This window comes from Pan troglodytes, chromosome 10, assembly GCF_028858775.2.
Source record: "Pan troglodytes isolate AG18354 chromosome 10, NHGRI_mPanTro3-v2.0_pri, whole genome shotgun sequence".
NCBI lineage: Eukaryota > Metazoa > Chordata > Mammalia > Primates > Hominidae > Pan > Pan troglodytes.
This window is the reverse complement of record NC_072408.2, coordinates 65,948,452-65,970,797: the sequence shown is the minus strand read 5'-3', so window position 1 is coordinate 65,970,797 and position 22,346 is coordinate 65,948,452. Positions and strand designations below refer to the sequence as shown.

Genomic DNA, 22,346 nt, shown 5'->3' with positions numbered 1-22,346 from the left:
CTTGAGTAAAACTGATCATTTTATTAGTCTGCTTGTTTAATTGTTTGAAATTGCCATTAACACCTAGCAAATAAGTTTTACCACTTTCATCTTGCACCATACTCCTTCTGATCCATTACAGATAGCCTTGGGAAAAAGCCTCAACTGCAATTCAGGGAAATGTGACGCACTCTTCAAGAGGGGCCAGCTAAATTATCTGACCTTGCACAATGGATGACCTCCAACAGTGATGTAGAAGGGCTCCTCCCAGTCAATTTTCCAAGAATATGCAGAGTAAAGCCATGGCTCTTGAGTGCCCTTAGGAAATGAATCATTTTAAATGGCTGAACCTGATTCCTGAGAATTTACTGCTAGGGGTTGGGAAGTTTACTGAATTAAGTATTTCTCTATTCCTTTAAATAGAAATGGTGAACATATTAACCTTTCTCAGAGGCTTGGGGTGAACTTTGGTTTTTGTGGCAGAATAGATAGGAAACTGCTTTGGTGGAGTGGAAAAATAACTGGATTTGGAGTCAGAAGCCATGAGAGGCATTCCAGCTATGTGAGTTTGAATTCATGTCTGTGCTTTAGTGGCTTTCTTTAAAAACGTAAGCTTAATAACATATTGACCTTCTCTGTGAATAAATGGGCTTCTACATGAACAAATGAGATGGTGGGTATAAAAATATCCATCACCACACCTGTTACACTACATACATTTACTATTTTGGGGTCAGCTGCAGGAGCTCTGGGTGGTTTGACTGGCTCCCTCTGTAGCCCTAATGAACCCATGCCAGGCTGAAGCAGCCAGTTCTCCTTCCTCACATGGATTTTTCATCCTCTGAAAAATCACACTCTTCACTGTTGCTGATAGCTTTCAACTTGCTCCCATCAGTCAAAATTACACCCATTATTTCTTCATCACTAACCTAGTGAACACTCAAGTCATTCTGTGTCCATCTGTTTCTCCTATACTGAGAGTTCTCAGATGTGAAGGGCAAGTAACCCTCTCCATTTTAAGAATGTAGGAATGTTCTTTGTCCAGCACTCCCTCCAAAGCCTGTCAATCCTTCATCATCTGAAGCAAATGATCCCCAGAGGCACCAGAGCAATTTTCTCCAAGTTTTTCCAATATGCTCAAGACCAAATGGAATTCCAGACACGTGTAATTGAAAAAGCTATATCCAAGGTTATAAGGACATTCAAAATCCTGTGTGGTTTCTGTGTGACAGATCAGTGTGCACCTGGGATCCTTGTTGCACTAACACTTCCTAGCATGAGTGCATTCTGGTTGATGGATTATCTCAGAGAAGAGACAATGGTGGGCAGGAAAAGGATGTTCATATTCCTAATTAATAACTGCCAAGTAAGGAGATCATGAGGAGTGGGGAGGAGAGTGGGTACATTTCGAATACCCACTGCAGGAACTGGATATTACTCCTGATATATAATGGGCAGGAGCTAGGGGTGTGAAACATCTTGCAATGCATAGGACAGTTCTGCACAAAGAAAAGTTGTTCTGCAAAATATCAAGAGCTCTGCCATTGAGAAACACTGTTTGTCCTTATGGAGTTGTCCTCTGACTCTAAGAGCCCTGTGATCGAGATTTTATGCATTATGTTCGTCCAGACTTTGTTTTCACAAGCATGTATAAAGCACGTACAATGTGCCAGACCGTTTGCTAAGGGCACACAGCATTAAAGAGAAAGCTGTCCTTGCCCTCAAGAGCGCCCTGTGGTAGAAGAGAAACAGGAAAACCAACGGACTCTAATGCACTGTGAGGAGAGCAGACAGAGCAGTAAAGCTGAGCTGGAGCTGACAGGAGCATACAGGAGGAGGGCAAATGAGAGGCGCCTGAGACATTCACCAAGGTTTTTCCAGGAGAGACGATGCTTTACTGGGAGGGGCAGCAATAAAGGGGACTGGGAGTGCGAGGGAGGGGTAAGAGCAGGAAGAGGAAGGAAAGGGTTCCAAGGAGAGAAAGCAAAACCAAACAGAACTTGAGAAACTGAAAGGATTTTATTCTGGCTGAAGCAGAGAATGGAAAGGAGGAAAATAAAGGACAAGGAGCAAGTTTTGGGGAGAAGATGACCAGTCAAGTTTGAGGTGCAGAGGGCAATTTGTGAAAATGTCCAGCTGGGTAGATGGCTCTGATCATCAGGGGAAAGATAATGGTAGAGTCATAGATTTGAGGGTCAACCAGCATATACACAGATGCTAACAAGCCTTTGGGACTGAAGGAACCCCTTAAAAAGCAAAGATTGAGAAGAGAACAAGATGTAGGGAAGGAGGAGAGGGTCCTGAGAACTCTTCCATTAAGGGTTGGTGGAGGCAGGACAATCTAAAGAAGGAGCAGAAAAAGCAAGAGAGCATGGTGTCACAGATGCTAAAAAAGAATTACTTTAAGGAGGAGGGAGTGGTCAACAAAGTCAAATGCTGCGGAGAGTTAGGTAATTTGATGCCCAAGCATGGTCCACTGGAATTATCTGCATGGAGGTAGCTGGTGACTTGGGGAGAGCAGTTTCACATGTGGGGAGGGAGCTGATGCCAGAATGTAGTTGAGTAATGAGAGAAAATAAGGAAGCCATTGCAACTTTCTGGGAAATTTTGACACTTAAAAGGTAGGAAGGAGATAAGGAAGCACACAGATGAATGGCAGGAGGAGGAAAACAAGAGATACAGACAGGCTCGGTTCGTTTGTTTGTTTGTTTGACGGTAGGAGCAACTAGAGAATATTTAAATATTAATGGGAAAGTGCCAGGTGAAGGGGAGGAAGCAAAGGATTTAAACAGAGGATTATAAATAAGCTCTGAGAAACTGGAAATTATGGAACCTTAAGCAGAAAAGAAGAGATCAGCCTTAGGCGTGAAAAATGAGCAGGGTAGTAAAAGAGGAAAATCTGAATTAATCAGGGTTCTCCAGAGAAACAGAAGCAACAGGATGTGTATATTTACATTTAGGGAGACACTTATCCTAAGGAACTGGCTCTCATGATTGTGGGGGCTGGCAAGTCCAAAATCTGCAGGGTAGGCGGCAGGCTGGGGACTCAGGGAGGAGCTGCAGTTAGAATCCAGAAGGCAGTCTGTGGGTAGGATTTCCTCTCCTTCCAGGTAAGTCTGTCTTTTTCTGTTAAGTCCTTCAACGGGATGGATGAGGCCCATCCACATTCTGGAGGATAATCTGCTTTACTCAAAGTCTACTGATTTAAATGTTAATCTCATCCAAGAAGCACCTTTGTAGGAACATCTAGAACAATGTTTTACCAAATATCTGGGTATCATGGCCCATCCAAGCTGACATGAAATTATCCATCACAAGTCTACCCCTTGCCAATCTAGCACCCAGGAAGAGGAAAAGATAGAAGTAATTTAGGATCTTCTGCTATTGACGACATTTAGGTTTTACATTATACCTCAGTTACCTTTTAAAACATTCTAGGTAATTCACATACTTTAAAAACACAGTATAAGGCCGGGTGGAGTGGCTCACGCCTGTAACCCCAGCACTTTGGGAGGTCAAGATGGGTGGATCACATGAGGTCAGGAGTTCAAGACCAGCCTGGCCAACATGGTGAAACCCCACCTCTACTAAAAATTCCAAAATTAGCCAGGCGTGGTGGCAGGTGCCTGTAATCCCAGTTACTTGGGAGGCTGAGGCAAGAGAATCTCTCGTACCCAGGAGGCAGAGGCCACAGTGAGCGGAGATCGCACCACTGCACTCCAGCTTGGGCAACAGGAGTGAGACTCCGTCTCAAAAAACAAACACACAAAAAAACCACAGTATAAAGAAGTTTACATGTAGCATTGTTCCATTCAACAAATATTTACTCAGTGCCATGTTCCTGGCACTCTCCTTCATGCTGGGGATAAGGACAAAGATTTCTGCTTTCATGCAGTTTACTGGGTAGAGGAGGGACACACAATTAACAAAACGATAGGTGAGTAGAGCGGCGGGTGATAAATAGAGAAAAATGAAGCAAAGAGCGGGAACAGGGGATGCTGGTGGTGCTTGTGGTCTTCAGTGGGGTGGCCCAGGGAGGCCTCATGGAGAAGCCGATGACACGTATGAGGAGTGCTGAAGGGTGTGAGGGAGGCAGCCATTGAGGTAAGGGGGAAAGGGTTCTAGGAGGAAAGAACAGAACACAGAACCCCTGAAACAGGAAGGTGATGTGGCTGGCATGTACGTGCCTGCAGCCCAGTGTGTCTGGAGCCAAATAAGCAAGAAGAATAGCAGGAGGTGGGTCAGGGGAAGTAAGGGGGCAGGTGGTGCAGGGCGAGCATGGAGGCTGCTGCAGGGCCTCCCACTTTCCCTGTAAGTGAGGTGGGGTGGCTGGAGCCTTCTGAGCTCCAGATTGCTGTGAGTGGGGCTCCAGCGGGGCTGGTCTTGAACTCCTGACCTCATGTAATCCACCCATCTCGACCTCCACAAGTGCTGGGCCACCCCACTGAAGATCCCTGGGGCTGCTATATTGAGAACAGACTGAAGGAAAGCAGGGCAAAGGTGAAAACCACAACACCAGTTAGGAGCATATTGCTGCGGTCTAGCTGAGAGGTGGAGGGGACAGTGGACGTGCAAGGAGGTGGTCAGATTCTCTGTGTGTTAGTCATATTTACTGAGGGTGTCATTGCCCTCATTGCTTAAGGATATTGCTTTAAGTCTTTTATATGAATTATCTTGTAATTCTCCAACCCTATGAGGTAGGCAGCATCCCTATTCTCATTTTTAACAGAAAATCTCAACCCTATTTTGCTAAACCTGCCATATTTACTTATACAAGAAATCACAGCTGGTGTAAAGTTCCCCTTCAAGGCTGAAGTGCATATTCTCCCGGCTGCTATGGGTGTTGGCTGCTGGCAGCTCAGAGTCCACCTCCTCTCTGGGAATTGCTCTCAGCCTCAGGGAGTTGCCTCCCCAAGGCTAGACTCCCATCCTGGATGCAGCGATTGGTTGAAAGCGGGGTTTAAAAGTAAATCTCTTGCCTCCATTCACGACACCTCTAAGGGGACATCCCAGTTCCAGAGCTCCCCATGGGATCAGCTGAGGCCTCAGTTGGAACTGCATTCTACTCAACATCTCCTTTCTTCTGCTGCCCTGGTGTTCCCGAGGGTGCTCCTTAATAAACTTCCTGCTTGCAAATCTTTGCCTTGGATTCTGTTTTCTGGGGAACCATGCATAAGAGAGTTTTTAAAATGAAAAAGTGGTCTAAGATAGCCAGAGAAAGTGAAACTTTTCTGAAAATACATTATGGAGATTTCATTTTGAAATTCAGTTCATAAGTATGGCCACAATGTGACTTAAATTCAGTTTTTTTTTCTAAATGAAATAATGTTTAATTTCCTGAGCTCGTGAATAAAACTGCCAGATTTAATTAACACAGCATATATATAGTGAGAATGTAATTTCATCAACAAGAAGCAACAAAAATAATTTCGTGTCTACTTGTGATATTAGAAAGCATATTTGAGCTTTTATACATGAAAATACCATATCAGCTGAAGAACACATCTCCACCTGTTAAACCTGGCTAACAAATGGTATTGAGATTTTAATTTCTCCCAGAAATACATGGCAGCTGGTATCCAAGTCCACCTGTAGTCATGAGAGAGTTATCTTAAACATTCACTTAAAATAGGCTGTGTGAAGGACTTTTTAAAATACTCATTGACTCCTGGTTTTTAAAACATGTTCAAACTTCACCCCAAGCTGTGCCTTAGGGTCTGCCTTATTTCTTCTGTTTGAACGTGACAGAAAATGGTTTTATAAACAGCATTATTAAAAGGAATTATAATAAAGTAGTCTTACTGATATATTCAAGACATCAGCAAACATTGGTTAATCAGACATGGTTAGATTTCTTTAGACTCTAATGATATGGTGTCTCTTCAGTACTCAATCCTTTATTACTTTCTTTTTCCACATACATGTACTGCAGCCTAATGCGATGTCCTTACAAAGTTCCTGTGATCCATATGGGAGGGAATACAAAGAATTATATCAGTAGGCACTATTATCATAACAAGTCTCTATGTTATGCATTAAACATTCTAATCAGAAAGATTTTAGTTCTACCCCTTCCCATGTGTTAGGCAATTAAATAGTGAGTGGAGATTTCTTTTGTATAGGAGCATTAAAAGCACAATACAAAATTTAGTTATACCGGGAGAAAAGAGCCTGGTCTTGCAAAGTGATAACATTTAAGTATGAAAAGGAATTATTTCTATGGAAAATAAGTAAATGCTCTAAAAATGCTCAAAAAGGAAAGAAGTTCAAAAAAATCACTGTTGAATTAGATGTGAGTGAAATAATTGTAAAAGACTGGAGGAGAAAAATCAGAAAAATCTCAGTCTACTCAAATTACATTGCAAATCTCTTTAAATTTTCATTCCAGTTTTAAATATCAAAACTGAGACTCATAGCAATGAATTATGGAGGTGCTTTTGCAGATTCTAATCAGAAGATTCTTACTTAAAGAGAAGGATTTGATTTGACATCAGAAGATTGGTGAATGGATGTACATTTGAAATTTCAGGGTAAAATAAAATACTCAAGCGTGTGCTTAATTTGTTTTATGATTCTCCATTTTTAACTGACTTTTTAAGGTATTTGACAAAGTACACACATGGCCAAGTACACGTCAATATCTTGACTTTATTCAGGGAGAATCACTATTTCTCTTTCGGGGCTTATTAGCTGAGGCATTTCTTGGGAGTTTTTGTGTAGGAAGGGCTGACTTGTTGGGTGGTCTCTGGACTTTCTACTCCCATCACACAAGGTAGAATGTTAGAAACCTTCTCCAGGGTAACCGAACAGTCAGAGAGCTCTGGAGGTCTATGGCAGATCTGTCAGTGTTTTTCTGAATCTCCAACATAGATAATCCCAAGCTTTATTATTACTGCAGGAGTTATAAATGTGAGAGCTGCCCCTCACAGCAAAGCAAAGCTAACACTTGATGTTTGTTGAGGATTTAAGAAAAGGGTTTTGACATTTTTCTTTGATGATTTGAATCTTAAACTGAATACGTGACCTTAGATGCAATATTTTCCAGGGGAGATTTCCCTTCTACTACAGAAATATTATAAATGATGTAAAGAGGAAGGAGAAGTCAGTGACTTCTGCATTATTCAAAAAATAAAAAAATTTAAAAGAAGCAGAATATTCATGTCATACATAATTACTAACTTATTATAGTGCTATTTTTAGCATTGTAAGCCAGCCAAAAAGAGACTGGTATAGGTACAGCCCTTATGATTAATTTCACCATTGCCTTTGAGATCTATTCAGTCATTACAACAGTAATGGATAATTGCTGGAATTGATTTCAGATAATAGCGCCTTTAACCTTGCATTTCCCTAATCACTCTCTTTCTTGCTGTGTGCAAATATGAAAAACATCAGATACTCTAAAGTTGAAGTAGAGGTGGAGCAGCTGGGAGGGAGAGGAATCCCTGTCTCAGCAACTTCCACAAAGAAATAGCAACATCAAAATAAAGGCAATCTTCCAGTTACCAAGGATAAATAATCATCAAAATGATGAATAGCTCTGGTATTTTCCTTTTCCCTCTAACACAAAGAGTGACAATCTATTTCTTAAAAAACAACAACAACAACAAAAATACCCACATCCGTTGAAAATTCACCACAGAGGTATCCACACAAAAATGATATTTTTAACCAGAAGTATTTTGAATCTAGTCTGAAAGCATAAACTGTTTCACTAATTACTATATGTAATATATTTATAGCTTTAATTGTTTTTCCCCATGTCTCAAGGGACATATTTCTTCCAGAAGCACAGTTGCTGAAGCAAACATTTATTTGTATTGTTTCACAGCAAAGAAACGGAAGTACCCAACCAGCTACTATAATTCTGTAAAATCAACTGCCAGAGAATTTTGTTTAATTTATACCTTTGCTCCAAGTTATGCCTGAGGGTCTGCCTTACTTTTCTTTTTGAACTTGACAGAAAATAGTCTGTTATAATAAAACCAATTAAAAAGATACTGATACATTTCCTACCAACCATGTAAGTTTCAGGCAAACTTACTGCCCTTTTTCTCCCTTCAAGAATGCCATCTAAAATTGATAAATATTAATTAATTATTAAAGCCCAAGTATACTTTATATGTACCCTTGAAGGAATATGCCTTTTAAAAAATGACATTTCCTCATTGCAAAAGGAATAGATGTTCATTGTGGAACACCTGGAACACACAAAAAATTATAAAGGAAAAAATCAATCTATAATCTTACCCACCAGAGATAAGCATTATGAACATTTTGGAAACTGTCTTCCAATAAAAGAATAGAATTCTTGATTAAATCTTAAAAATGATCTTCTATTCTGTAATATAAAACTTCTTCAACAAAAAGCTTTGATACAATTATTCCTCTGGAACTTATATTTCTTGTAATATTTGGGAAAATATTTGATAGCAAACTTGATATCTACGGTTTAAAACTTCTGCCATATTAGGCCAGGTGTGGTGGCTCATGCCTGTAATCTCAGCACTTTGGGAGGCTGAGGTGGGTGGATCACTTGAGGTCAGGAGTTCAAGGCCAGCCTGGTCAACATGGTGAAACCTAGTCTCTGCTAAAAATACAAAAATTAGACGACCATGATGGTGCATGCCTGTAATCCCAGCTACTTGGGAGGCTGAGGCAGGAGAATCACTTGAACCTTAGAGGTAGAGGTTTCAGTGAACCAAGATCGTGCCACTGCACTCCAGCCTGGGTGACAGAGCGAGACTCCATCTCAAAACAAAACAAAACAAAAAAAACAGAACCCCCCCCCCCCGCCGCCAAAACACACACACAAAAACAAAACCAACTTCTGCCATATTTGCCATATTAAATATTAAGTAACAGGTCCTAAAGTCTAAAAGATTTTGATTGATAAGCAATATTCTTGTGTAAATGTAACAATGACACTATCAAAATAAGCCTTGAGACAATCCTAGTAGACACTTTAGTGAAATGCATGATTTGGTTGGTAGACGTACTTTAAGCATATCCCAAAGAGAAACCGTTTCAGAAAATTCAACCAAATGTAGGCAACCAATCTGTGGAGGCATGAAAACCTCTTCAAAGGCTTCTGTGAGCATTATAGTATTTAATAAAAGAGAGGATTAACCTTGCTTTATTTTGCCTACAATTGGAGATTGCCAGGCTATATTTAGTTATTATGTCTCCACGTGTTGAAGGTTAAGTACAAGTATTATCTGGCGTGTTTCACAGAAAACCATCTTGAAAGTCAGAGCTGCAATTCAAAAGAGTACCTGAAGTGGAAGTACCCAACCAGCAACTATAACTGGCTGGTTGGGTACTTCCGACTGGCTAGCTGGGTACTTCCGCTTCTGATACTAGCAGATTGCTGCTAGTAAGGCAGAACTTAAATTTTTAGTTTCTCTTGAAGCCATATCTAAGGATATGTATAGTATTCTCTCTTCCATTGGAAGACTATAAGGAGAATGTTAATACACACACACACACACACACACACACACACACACACACAATTAACGTATCCCCAACATGGTAATCAATTGTCTTATCATTTTTTTTCTATTTAATACAACTTTCAGGGCATTTAATTTCTATACTCAAATGTCTTCATGGAAATAGTTTCAGGCATGGGATGACTAGGGCTTTCTATGTGCATACCATTAAAATTCATTGCAATAAATATCATGAGAACTTACCAATATGTTTTTGACAACCAACTCTTGTTTGCACGTATATATTGAACTGTCAGTTCATTGTGTAATATATAGCAATGAAAAGTTTCACAAGAAAACACCCAAGACTTACACGCAAGGTAGAGTTATTGCATTAATAGCAGACTTGAACACTGAGCCAAAAGACTCAGAGTCCAAGAGCTACCCCACCTCCAAGGATCAGTTTACTGTCAAGAGAAACAAACTCCCTCTCCATATACTGGGAGGGCCAAGTGAACTAAACAACGGTCTTTAAAGCACCAAGGCCAACACCCTCCCTGTGTGGTGCTTACTTGAGAGCTGTTCTGTAGTGGTAGATCGCTTCCTTGTTCCGACCTTGGTCCTTCAGGAAATTGGCATAGTTGTAGTGAACCTTGGCATTGTGGGGCAGAGTTTGAACTCCAGACCTAAAATGAATAAATTTTTCAAAAGAATTATTTAACAAACAATATTATTGTCAGATTCCTTTATGTTTTACTCAGTTTCATGAACCTGTATCTGAAATGTCCATTGTATTCTAAAACAAGGCATTGTAGCCTACAACAAGGCTTCCAAAATTTACAAATTATATAATTTACTAAACGTTGCTTTCTATAGAAAACAATGGAGGCAGTATAGTGTTATGTATAGCTGAAAAAGCATGCTAACTGTGTATGAACAAAATGCCCTTAGCATATAAACATAGGACCTTTGTTGTGCCAGAGACACAGCTGGAGTCTGGGTAAGGCTCTGTTGCTCTTCCTGAGGCTTTTTTTTGGGAGCATAGGAGGGTCCAATGGTATATCTGAGAGCACATTGTACAACATGAGACACACACAACCTTGCAATTAACAAGCCAATCTGGCTTTCCTAATTTATGGTGCAGGGAGCAGATGCACCCACACTGGGGCTGCTGCACAGATAGGCCCTGCCGAGGCTAATTACAAACGCTTTTCCTTCTAGGGAGAATTACAGCATTGGGCCGGCCGTTTCTTCCTTTTGCATCTGTCTCTGGAGCAGCCTTCTTTTTCATGGAGACTTGATGAAATACCCTAAGTGATCTCTGAGTGCACAATAAAGAACCAGAGGAAAAAAAAGATTTAATGGTTTTCATAAAATGAGAATAGCTCATAACCACAACCTGCTCTACAAAACATGAGATGTAACACGCAGTGTCCTCTATTCTCTGTCTTCTTTCTCTTTATTCTTTCTTGCCATTCTTGTTTCCTTCAATGTGGAAACCCATGCAACTGGTTAGTGTGAAAGACTCTCGCTCCCCTCCCATCTACAAGGTCATCGCTTCCTCCTTGGTATTGCACAGTACTCGGGGGTGCTGTGTTGAAAGGAAAACACATTCCAGATCTAGGAGTATACATGGGGACTCAGAAAGGCCCTTAGTTACTCAACAATGGAGGGTGATAAAGTCAGGCTTATTTGAGTTGATTATGACATGCCAGGCCCTCACATAATCTGCATGAATGAAAGTGGTGGAAAAAAGGCAAAAGTTAATGCAGGCCCAAGCAGAATCATTAAAAAGGATCAATTCCAGAAGTGAGATCATTTGATGAAATCAGTTTGCAAGCATTTCTCTAAGCTGAAGTAAATGGTACAGTTGTTTATCATCTACATAGTGTCCCTTCAGTACCACACACTGTGCCAGGTGCTGGGGATACAATATGGTTTGAGTCCCAGCCCTCAGGGAGTTTATGAGGGTGAAGAAGTAGGAGGAGGGGATTACAAGATGACATGTAACAATAGGTGAGCAGGGTATCAAGGAAGCACAGCACGCTTATCCCAGAATGGGATCAAGAGGAGGCTTCCAGAAGGCAGTGAAGGTGAAGCTGAGACTTTAAGGATAAGAAGAAATGAAATTAGCCTCTGGAGGAAGAGGCAGCAGGATGTCCTATGCAGAGGACCCCAAGAAAACAGAGCATGGGGCTTTTGAGGGACTGCAAGAAATTCAGAGTGGCTGGATCATGCTAAGTCTTAGTGTGGAGAGAGTCTAATGGGCCCTGTGAGTCACACTGGAGACTTCTCAGGGGGTTATCTGAAGAGCAGCAGAGAATCAGTGCAAAGTCTCCAACAGAGAAGTGAGGGACAGGGTAGCAAAAGAGAAGGACTGAGCAGTCTTCTGGCTGCAGTGCATGGAGACCTCCTGGGGGACTGCTGAGGAACCTCAGAGAGGAGAGGAGAGGGAAAGGGAGGAAGTGGAAAGGGAGGGGATGGGAGTGGAGCAGAAAGAAGATGAGAGAAAGAGAATAGTCAGAATTTCGGCAGGGGCCATAGGGAGGAACAGAAGGATTCGGGAGACATCCAGGAAGCAGAGGTGGCAGGTGGCAGGACAAGGTGATGGCTGATTCTTTGGAGAATAGCCCTGCATGTTCATGTCGATTCAGTTTTTTCCTTCCTCCATTCATTCATTCACTTATAGATTTCCTCCTTCTTTTTTTTTTTAAATTGAGATTGTCTACCAAAATAAATCATTACAAAAAGGATCACTATAGACTGGCCTCCCTACCAATAAGTTTTGTTGGAAATTAACCTTTCCCTATACTAAGCCTGGGCCAGTTTTTTTTTTTTTTTTTCAAATGCAGGTATAATTATTCTACAGATAAGAAAATGAGGCTTTTCTCAGAGGCATTAAAAACCTTGTTCAAATGGTCACTGTACTGGTCAGCTCAGGCTGCCATAACAAAACACAAAACCCATAGACTGGGTGGCTTAAACAACAGACATTTATTGACATTTATTTCTCACAATTCTGGAGGCTAGAAGTTCAAGATCAAAGTTATGGCTGACTCGGTTTCTGATGAGGGTTCTCTTCCTGCCTCGCAGATGGTCACATTCTAGCTATGACCCATATGGCATTCCTCGGTGTGTGCACACAGACAGAGAAAGCTCTGGTGCCTCTTCCTTGTTTTATACGGGCACCACCCCTACTGGATTAGGGCCTCACCCTTGTGACCACATTTAACCCTCATCACTTCCTCACAGGCCCTATATCCAGATACAGTGAAACTGGAGGTTACAGCTTCAATATATGAATTTGAAGGGATGCAGACATTCAGTCCATATCAATCACCAAAGCCCAAGCTCTTAATCATGAGGGAGGGCCAGCAGCAAGAATAAGGCTGTCCAAATGCCACTGAGTGGCTGTGCCTACAGGGTTTACTTTCTGCCTGATGCTTGTCTACCCTGGGGCCCATCTGCCTGGGGTGATACCAACAATTTGAAGATGATACGGGGAGGGGTGGGAGCAGGAAGGGATTGTTTTATCCTTTGTAGCTGCTTCAAAAACAATGTCCACAAGATCACGCAGCTAGCAAGTGGTAGGGATGGGACTTGGACCCGAGGAGTTTGGCTCTAGAGTTTCTGTTCCCTCACCTGAAGGAAGGTGGCAGGGGGAATGATAAAATATAGATAGATGGATTTGAAGGCTATTTGGAAAAAAATTCCTGCAACTTATTTGGATTAAATGAGACAGGCAGACAACTGATGAGAGAGAGGAAGGACTTCAGGATGAGAACCTAGTTTCTGGGCAGTTGTACTTTAATGCACTAACTCTCTCAGATTACATATTTACATTTAATTTTTAATTTCAAGGTCAGATTAAGAGGAGAATTCCATACAATGTGTTAAAGCCGTTGGGGAAGTATGTTAAGGCATACTTCCTCGTTTTATACGGGTGCCACCCCTACCTCAACTTTTGTTGAGCTTTTTAAAATAACAGCCCCTGAGAACTGAGCAAAGACTGCCCCACTAAAATCCACTGGCTGGGAGCTTGAAGACCTCTCCAGAGGAGGGATCTGATGGGCATCTGTGAAGCCAGAGAACAGCCAAAAGAAACAGACCATCTGAAAGCAGCAGACCCCACACTTACAGCTGCTTCAGAGATTTAAAACGCACCACAGTGAACATGGGAGTGCAGATATCTCTTTGAGATACTGATTTCATTTCCTTTGGGTAAATACCCAAGGAAGGATTGCTGGATCACATGGTAATTCTATTTTTAATTTCTTGAGGACCCTCCATATTGTTTTGCATAATGGCTGGACCAACGTACATTCCCACCAACAATGTACAAAGGTTCCCTTTTCTCCACATCCACCCCAACACTTGTTATCTCTTGTGTTTATGACAATAGCTGTCTCTTGTGTTTATGACAATAGCCGTCGTAACAGTTGTGGGGTAATATGTCATCATGGTTTTGATCTGCGTTTCCCTGATGATTAGTGATGCTGAGCACCTTTTCATACACCTGTTGACCATTTGCTTGTCTTCTTTTCAAAGATGTCATTCAGGTCCTTTGCTCATTTTGAATCAGATTAGTTGTGGGGTTTGTTTTGCAATTTAGTTGTATGGGTTGCTTACATATTTTGGATATTAACCCCTTATTGGATATACAGTTTGCAAATATTTCATCCCAATCCACAGGCTGTCTTTTCACTTTTTTGCTTGTTTCCTTTGCTGTGTGGAAGTTTTTTAGTTTGATGCAGTCCCATTTGTGTATTTGTGATTTTGCTGCCTGCGCTCTTAGTGTTGTATCAAAAAATTCATAGCCAAGGCCAATGTCAAGGAGCTTTCCCCTTATTCACAATAGCCAAGATATGGAAACAACCTGAGTGTCTATGGACAGATGAATGGATAAATCATTTGTGGTATATACATACAATGAAACATTATTCAGCCTTAAAAAAGAGATACTGCCATTTGCAACAATATGAGTGAACCTGAGGGACACTATGCTAAGTAAAGCCAGACGCAGAAAGAAAAATACTGCATGATCTTACTTATATGTGAAATCTTAATAAATGAAATTGAACACAGAGAAAACGAGAATAGAATAATGGCTAGTAGGTGTGGCAAGGAGAGGAAATGAAGAGATATAGGTCCAAGGGTACAAATTTGCAGTTATGTAGATGACTAAGTCTAGAGATCCCATGTACAAAAAGAGGGCTATAGCTAAGAATATGGTATTGTATATTTTAAGTCTGCAAAGAGAGCAGATTTTAGGTGCCCTTACTATTAATACAAAAAAGAAAAAACAGGTAACTATGGAAGATAATGGATATGTTAAATTGCTTACCTGCAGTAATCATTTCACTGTGGATATGCATATCAAAACATGTTGTACACCTTAATTTTATACAATTAAAAAAAGGAAAAAGAAAGAACATGGAATAAAGAGGGTTGCTTCCTTTTTCTTTTTCTCTATTTTATTTTCTGTCTGAAAGAAGGATAAACAATATCATAAATGGTGTTGATGAAATTCTGGCTGCATGGAGAATACCTAAGGAGAACCAGCAATGCCCAATGTTGGAACCAGCTGAGGTTGATAAGATAGCCTGAAGGTTGTATGTTTTTAAATGTACAGATGCTAATTTTTTTTCTTTTTTAGCATATCTAGTGAAGGGCAATGTATTAACCTGTTAGGGGAGCCAACTCCAGGTTTTGCTAAAAACAGAGATCAGCATCTATCTTGTGCTTTACCATTTACAAAGAGCTCTTCTGTGTTCACTCACTTAAACTTTGATGACGGGGTTCCACATCTCTGAACTGGCTTCCTTGGGGGCTGAGATGAGATGAGATCTACATTTGCCCTGTTCTCTGAACAAAACTTGCTGCAGACAAAGGAAAATACTCATGCTTCTCATGTACTAGAATGGGGTCCCTTCCTCTGCTTTTAAGAGGCATCCAGTAGCCAAGAAGGAAACACCCTCCTTATGGCCTAATGAGAACTTGTCACTCCTATGGTACACGGAATCAGAATCCTCGCACAACACAGAATAGGAGGACCCAAAGGATCCCTGGTGACCATTTCATTCCCTTTGTCTTCCTCTCATTTTACACAAGAGAGAGCCAAGCCTTAGAGAGGATCAGTGGTCCAGTCATAAGTGACAGTATTGCATTTCTACAACAGCCAAAGGCATTTCCTGTATAGATTGTGGATAGTTCTTTTCGGGGGTGGGTGCTGAAATACTAACACTATCTTTCATTTATGATACCTTTATGGTTTATAAAATCTCCTTATTTGAATGTTAAAAAGCAACTAAAATGTATGACAGGTTGCTAGGATTTTAATATAATTTTTCAAATGATAGTATCCAACATAAATTTAGTCATATTGGCAAAATCCAGGTAAGCGTATTAGTAATGGCTTTAATAATCAAATTTCTATTAAGGAAAATTTCTGACTTTTTCTATCTAGAACTAAATAGTGCATGGTAGCAGTAAGTTTTGAAGGCAACTGTGATTATAGAAATGAATACAACTGGCATATTTATTGAAATTGATCCTTTTCTCTGTGTGATTAGCACAGTAATTCTAATTTATGTCCCACCTGAGGAATAGACAATTGGGTCTGTGGAAACATGGTCTCTGCTGAGATCAGGGCATTGTTTCATAATGGTAAGAGGAAGTAATAATGTTCCTAACAGGCAAGCAGAAGTGGGTGGAGTCACTAAAATCCTAAGAACACACTGCTTTTTCCCATCGTTGGTTTTGACCTTTATGTTCTCTCTGTGATATTTTTCTGCTATGTTTTTCTAGGCTCTCATTTCACAATGAACAGTTTGTGAAAAAAAGGAAAATAACAAGCCAAAGGCAACACTTTCCCTGGAACTTAACTGGCCAGGTCACTCTTCCCTCCAGGAATAGTCTCCCTGTTTGCTTTTTTGATGCTCCAATTTCATACTTCCAGTTATTATCATGGAAACATCCAGCTTTATCCATATTTATTCCATAGAGAAATATAATATTCATAAATTACATGGCCGAACGTGAAACCCTGTTAATAATTACAACAGTGATTATAAATAAACATTTCCCTTTCAACTCAGGATTTTAAATCCATGCATTTCACATATCTCCCTCACACCTTTTATTGTGGAAGACTTGATAAATAACAAAAAAGCTACTTTAATCAGGTGTATCCCCAAGGTTTTAGAACATCAATTTGTTTTGTTGGCATCATTGGACAATAGGTCAGGAGGACCATCCCCAAATTCCTAATTGCAGAACAAACATGAAAAAAATATTCGTAGTGTTCAGTCAGAGGTTAGCAAAAAGGAAAGGAAGAAGAATTTGTGATTCTCCTCAATTTTGACCCCTGCCTTGACCTGAGATTTTATAATGCCACACACAGGATGGACAGTACTTGTGGAATGCTTACTTTAAATCAAGTGCTGGGTTAAGCACCAGTTTCCATGGATCATTTCCTTTAGTCCTTGCTGTAACTTATCAAATAGGTAGTATTACTCTGCCTCCCGTATTAGAGATGAGGAAACTGAAGCTCAGAGAGATTAAGACCTTTTTGTAAGGTTACAGACCCAATAAATCGTTAAGCAGATGTTTCAGCCACGGCCAGTAAATGGTCAGAATCAATCCTGAAGTTGATCAACATTTGATGCTTAACCAAATCAGTACCATAAGACCAAAGTAACATTAGAATTTCACTATCACAACGTTTATATGATTGGCAAGCAAAACTACAGCCTATGGGTCACGAATGTGTCCATGTGTTTACATTTTGTCTTTAGTCTTTTCCCCAAGACAACATCAGAGTTAAATAGTTGCAAAAGAGACTGTATGACCCACAGAGCTTAAAATATTTGCTATCTGACCTTTACAAAAGAATCTGTCAGTACCTGGTTTATATCCTTTTCCCTGGGAGGTATTCTAAATTCTCTGCCTCAGCAATTCAGAGAAGGGGAAAGAGAACTACTGTTTTTCCTACAGAGTAGGAAGATGATCCAGGCCATAAATGTTAATTGCTGGTCCGTGGATCACTTAAACAGTTCAGGAATGGGATTTAGAGAGATCCTGAGCTGGATGCGAAAGGAAATATGTTTGTCCCTTTCTAGGTATTTTGAAGATTAGGAGAGGGAAGAGGGTTTAATCTAATCAAATTATGTCATTATGGTATTTATTTACTCCAAACAAATGTAGGGTTCTGGGCTGTCACTAGGCCCAACCAGAGCTATGCGGTGATCCACCTACCAGTTCAGCACATAAAACAGCTTCTTACTGTAAGAATTAAAGAAAATATGCCTTGCAGCTATGATCATAAATCTCTCTCTCTGCTTATACTTGAGCTAGCTTAGGTTAAAACACAATGTAAAATATAGGAATGGCAAAGTTTATGCACCTTTTGATTTTTATACCAGATTTGGGTTCAAATCTTGGCTTCTGTAAAGGTTATTTCAGCTTAGACAATTTACCCTGTCCACACCTCTGATGATACACAAGTGCTGGGTTCTTGTGCTTTTTGTGTGTAAGGTTCTTGCTGATAGAAAAAGTTTTGGCCAGGCACATTGGCCCATGTCTGTAATCCCAGCACTTGGGGAGGCCAAGGAGTAGAGACCAGCCTGGGCAACACAGTAATAACTGTTCTCTACAAAACATAAAAAAATATTAACCGGGTGTGGTGGCACACACCTATAGTCCCATCTCCTCGGTAGGCTGAGGTGAGAAGATCGCTTGAGTCTGAGAGATCAAGGCTGCAGTGAGCCATGATCACGCCACTACACTCCAGCCTGGGTGACAGAGTGAGACTTTGTCTCAAAAATAAATAAATGAATAAATAAAATAAAATAAAATTGTGTAGGAACCCTGCATCTGTATCTCCTAAAAATACATCACACAGTGGGATCTTTTGTGTAAAAGGAGGCCTCAGCTGGAAAGGCTGGAGCTTGACCAAAATTTGTATTTTCTCCAACACAAAGTTCTATCTTAAGATACTCTGTAAGATTGCTCATGGAATGGTCAGGCAAAATCATCCCACATAATTAGAGAGGCCTCAGTGAGGCTATATGTTTTACGAATGGTCTATGGTTTATTGTTTGGAACAGAGGGGAAGATGGAGTCTCTGACAAGGGCATCACCATCTCTAGAATTATTGTACATTTTTCTTACTCAACTCAGCTGGCTCCTGTTTTGGGCCATTACGGCTAATTTAGGTTTTTCTCCTCTTTTAATACTCAGCTCAGACCTACAAGAGCATGATCCTTGACAGCCTGAGTTGGTCTTAGTCACCTACCCACCTACCTGTACTTATATAGTGTTCTGGGTTTAACACTACGTTATAATGAAATATGTTCATGTGTCTGCCTCCCGTGCAGATTCCCAGCTCCTCTGCGCACATTCTCTGTCTCTCATCCTAGAACACACTGCACAGTAATAGTCTGAAAACCTTACACAGCGTTTCTCAAATGCCAGAAACTGTCCTGTGCATCTCTCACATACTATTTTATTCTTACACTACACTCAGGAGATAAACACGAGTATTTTACATTGTAAAATGAAGAAATTAAAGCAGAGAGTGGATAAGTAACTTGCCTAAGATCACACAGCTATTCAATGGCAGAACTTGGAGTAGAACCAGAAAGTCTAACTCCATACCCTGCACCCAACCACTAACCTTAACGTGCCTCATAGATTCTCAGTAAATGTTTGTTTGACTGACCTGAACATTACTCAGCACAAATGAATTCATAAAAACATCTGTTCTGGCCTTGAAGGAAAAAGAACAGTCTCAATAGTCTTTTAAAGTCTCAGATTCTTAAAAGTTTTCTCAGGACATAGATAAATGATAATAGGCAAAGATTTCTAGAAAATATCAATAGCTTTGATTTACACATTACACAAAATTTGATTGGACCACCAAAGGCCTCTTTAGTTGCAAAATCTCTTTAAGCACAAATGTGGAATGGTTGTGTTTTAGAAATCAATTGATGTGAAGATACTACATACTTCCATCTAAAACAATAGAAGCTTCTGGATGCAAGGTCAATCAGCTATTTTTTTTTCTTTTTTTTTTTTACATCTTTGGCATCAGCTGTAAAGGGTTTGAGTACTAAGTCTGCCAAAATCCATTCCCAAAGTTGCTCTGATTAAGCAGTCAACATCATTAGAAAATACAACCACTGTTAGTACCTTTATTCAGGCAAAAGGTTTAGCACAGGGCAGAACTGTTTTTAAAGATTCTCGTAAAAGCTCTGACTATTGAAAGAGAAAGGAAGAAAAAACTATGCCAACAGAGACTCGGAGGAAGTTATATTACTGAACTTAAATACTCCTGTGTTTACAGAATGACCTTAGTTAGCATGAGGCAGAAGGAAGGAATGAGTCTGTTGTGGTCTGTGAGAATCGTGTTTAATAGAAAGGGGTATGACAGGGACTTAACAGCATCTAAGAGTGATTTTGCAGATCTGTGTGGAAAAAAAAAAGATGCATTTAAAAAAATCCACACAAAAAACTCTACATTGAGCTCCCTACAGTACCCACTGAAATGATCATAACGACGATCATGACAATGATACGTAATACGTAATAATACATAAATAAAATAATAGGACATGCATGCCAGACTGACTTTTTGTTTTATATTTTAAAAAATGTCAAATTGCCAAGTAAAATCAAACACATTATTTTAAAATAGTAGAAGAGTCCAGTGAACCTTTGTCTTACTTGTTCTTTCACTCATTCATTCATATTTGGCAGCCCAGAGATTATTCCCCCTTCTTACAGTGCTTGGATTTCCTGCTGGGAACTTCCCTCTTGCCTCACTTTGAGAAGTCTGGGTGGAACCCCAAGGGGCTCTGCCTGCCCTAGCTCCCTCCATGGAACTCAGAGGAGGCTTCTTGGTGAGATCAGTCCTCTCAGTGCCTTGCTAGGGACAAGGGGCAGGCATGTGACTAATCTTAAGTTCAGCCAAAAAGCTTTCTTTTCCTAAGACTTTGACGTGTAGATCCAAAAACCTGGTGTTAAGTTTACCTGTTTGTTTCTGAGAGGGTGCTCAAGACGGATTTTCCAGATGCCTGTTTCCTGTCTTGGGTGTGCCGGGTTCTTCACTTCCCTTAATTCTGTATGCCTTCCTAGCTTCTTCCAACAGTTTCCCCTTTTCTTAAGTGATATTAGCTCTGCTTCAATTGTTTGCCCCCAAAGAATAAGTGTTGGGTACCAGCTAATCAGGAAACCAAGAAAAAAATCATGGTGACTAAATTGACCAATCAGGTCATAAGTGAGGACAGAAGCTTGGAAGAGGCCCAGACTGGGGATTCCTGGAAGACTGGGCAAATATTGTTTGGGTGTCAGGTGTGGCAGTGCCAAGAGAGCCAGGCGAAGGTCGCCAGGGCTGCGGCATTTAGTGAGGCTGACTAAGCCCCAGAAACACAGCATCATGAATGGCAGTCTCAAAGAATGTTCAAAATTAATGTTCAAAATAAAGCAACTAGGTCACAGATCACAGCGTATCATGCTGGAATATTCTAAAGAAGGATACTGCATTTCTCTTCCCTCTGGCTGTGTGCTCACTTTTCACATGCACTTCTTGGTTTCATTTTGTTTATAGCTGATTTTACAGCCCCGCTCATCATTAAAACTGTTTCCATCTGAATTCACAGACTCAAAAACTTTCCCAGGAGCCTTATTTTCATAAATTCACTTAGAAAGAGCTCATGTTAAGTTTTATATATCATTTTAAAAATCTAAAGTTAAAACCCCACATAAAATTACATTTTCCATTTAAAACTTTATTAAAGATAATTTTCCTTAGTAAATACTGCCAGGCCCATGTTACCTTATTTGTTTGGAAACAATTTGTAAGCAAAGAAATAAACAGGAAGATATTTATTTTTATCTGTCTAGTCATACCTGAATAGGGACTCTCTTGACAGCCAAATTTCATTCTGTTTCACAGTTTTCCAAGAGAAAAGCAACAGCAGCAACACAGTGGACACAGTCAGGGTGGTGGCCCCACATCGATTCAGCCAAGTGCAGAGCTTGCTCAGTCCATGCACAAAAAGGATGCAGTAGCCCATGCTGGAAAACAGGGTGGAAGGAACGGGATTACTTTGGGGGTGCAATGGCTTCCCCCCAGAATTATCTCCTACAAAATTAACTTTCAAATGAAGCTTGTCCTGTGCTAGAGAAACAAATAGAAACTCCCCTGACTTGGACAACATTAACATGTTAGTTCTCTAAAGTGCTGCACTAGCAGGTTTGCTATTTCTTGTAGAAATATTTCTTGCTATTCCTTCAGTGTAGGGAATGATAGAGTCATCTTGTAGGCTTAAAGTGCCCTGGATTTCAGCAGCGGAGGCATCATGAGAAGTCCCACATATAAGCTCTTGGGTCCTGAATGGCTCCTCTGACCCAAGCTCCCTCATGTCACTGTCATTGTATGACTCTATTGGCACTATGTGCCTAAATTCGGAGTTTATGCTGCAGCAGGTCACACCACAGCTTTGTAGGGAGAGTGTCTGAAAGCTCTGTGTCAGGTCCTGGAAGGATGCTGGTCACCAAGGAGGACTGTTCTGTGTTTCCAGGGCCAGCTGAAGCCCTTACACTTTGGAAAATCTACCCACAGGCCGACTCCTGAGCCTCACAACTTGGAGCTCATCACAGACAAGATGTATTGATATGCCTAGCTGTACCGGTAGGTACAGGGTTAACATGTTATCTGAGTAGCACTTTGTATATCAGCATTATGTCTCTAAAAGCCTTTGGCTTGGTGCTACATGGTCCCTCACATCATCTATGCACCAACAGAGATACTTTCTGCCTGCCACTTGGACACAGAAGAATATAAACTTGTAGTTTGTACCCATTAATGCTGTGTGTATTTTAGTTGAAATCTATTTTTATTTTATTTTTTTCTTACTTTTTCTTTTTTTC

General features: G+C 40.5%; 1 protein-coding gene across 9 annotated transcripts in view; it reads right to left on the bottom strand.

The window, feature by feature from the left end:
* The window catches only part of TMTC1 (transmembrane O-mannosyltransferase targeting cadherins 1), a 290,900-nt gene that overhangs the window by 67,375 nt on the left and 201,179 nt on the right, over positions 1-22,346 (bottom strand). For all 9 annotated transcript variants that reach the window (XM_063786823.1, XM_016923717.4, XM_009425679.4 and 6 more), the window contains 2 exons: positions 21,324-21,491; positions 9,986-10,099 (listed from right to left, as the gene is read on the bottom strand). In XM_063786823.1, coding sequence (XP_063642893.1) covers positions 9,986-10,099; positions 21,324-21,491 — 282 coding nt within the window. The remainder of the gene's footprint in view (positions 1-9,985; positions 10,100-21,323; positions 21,492-22,346) is intronic.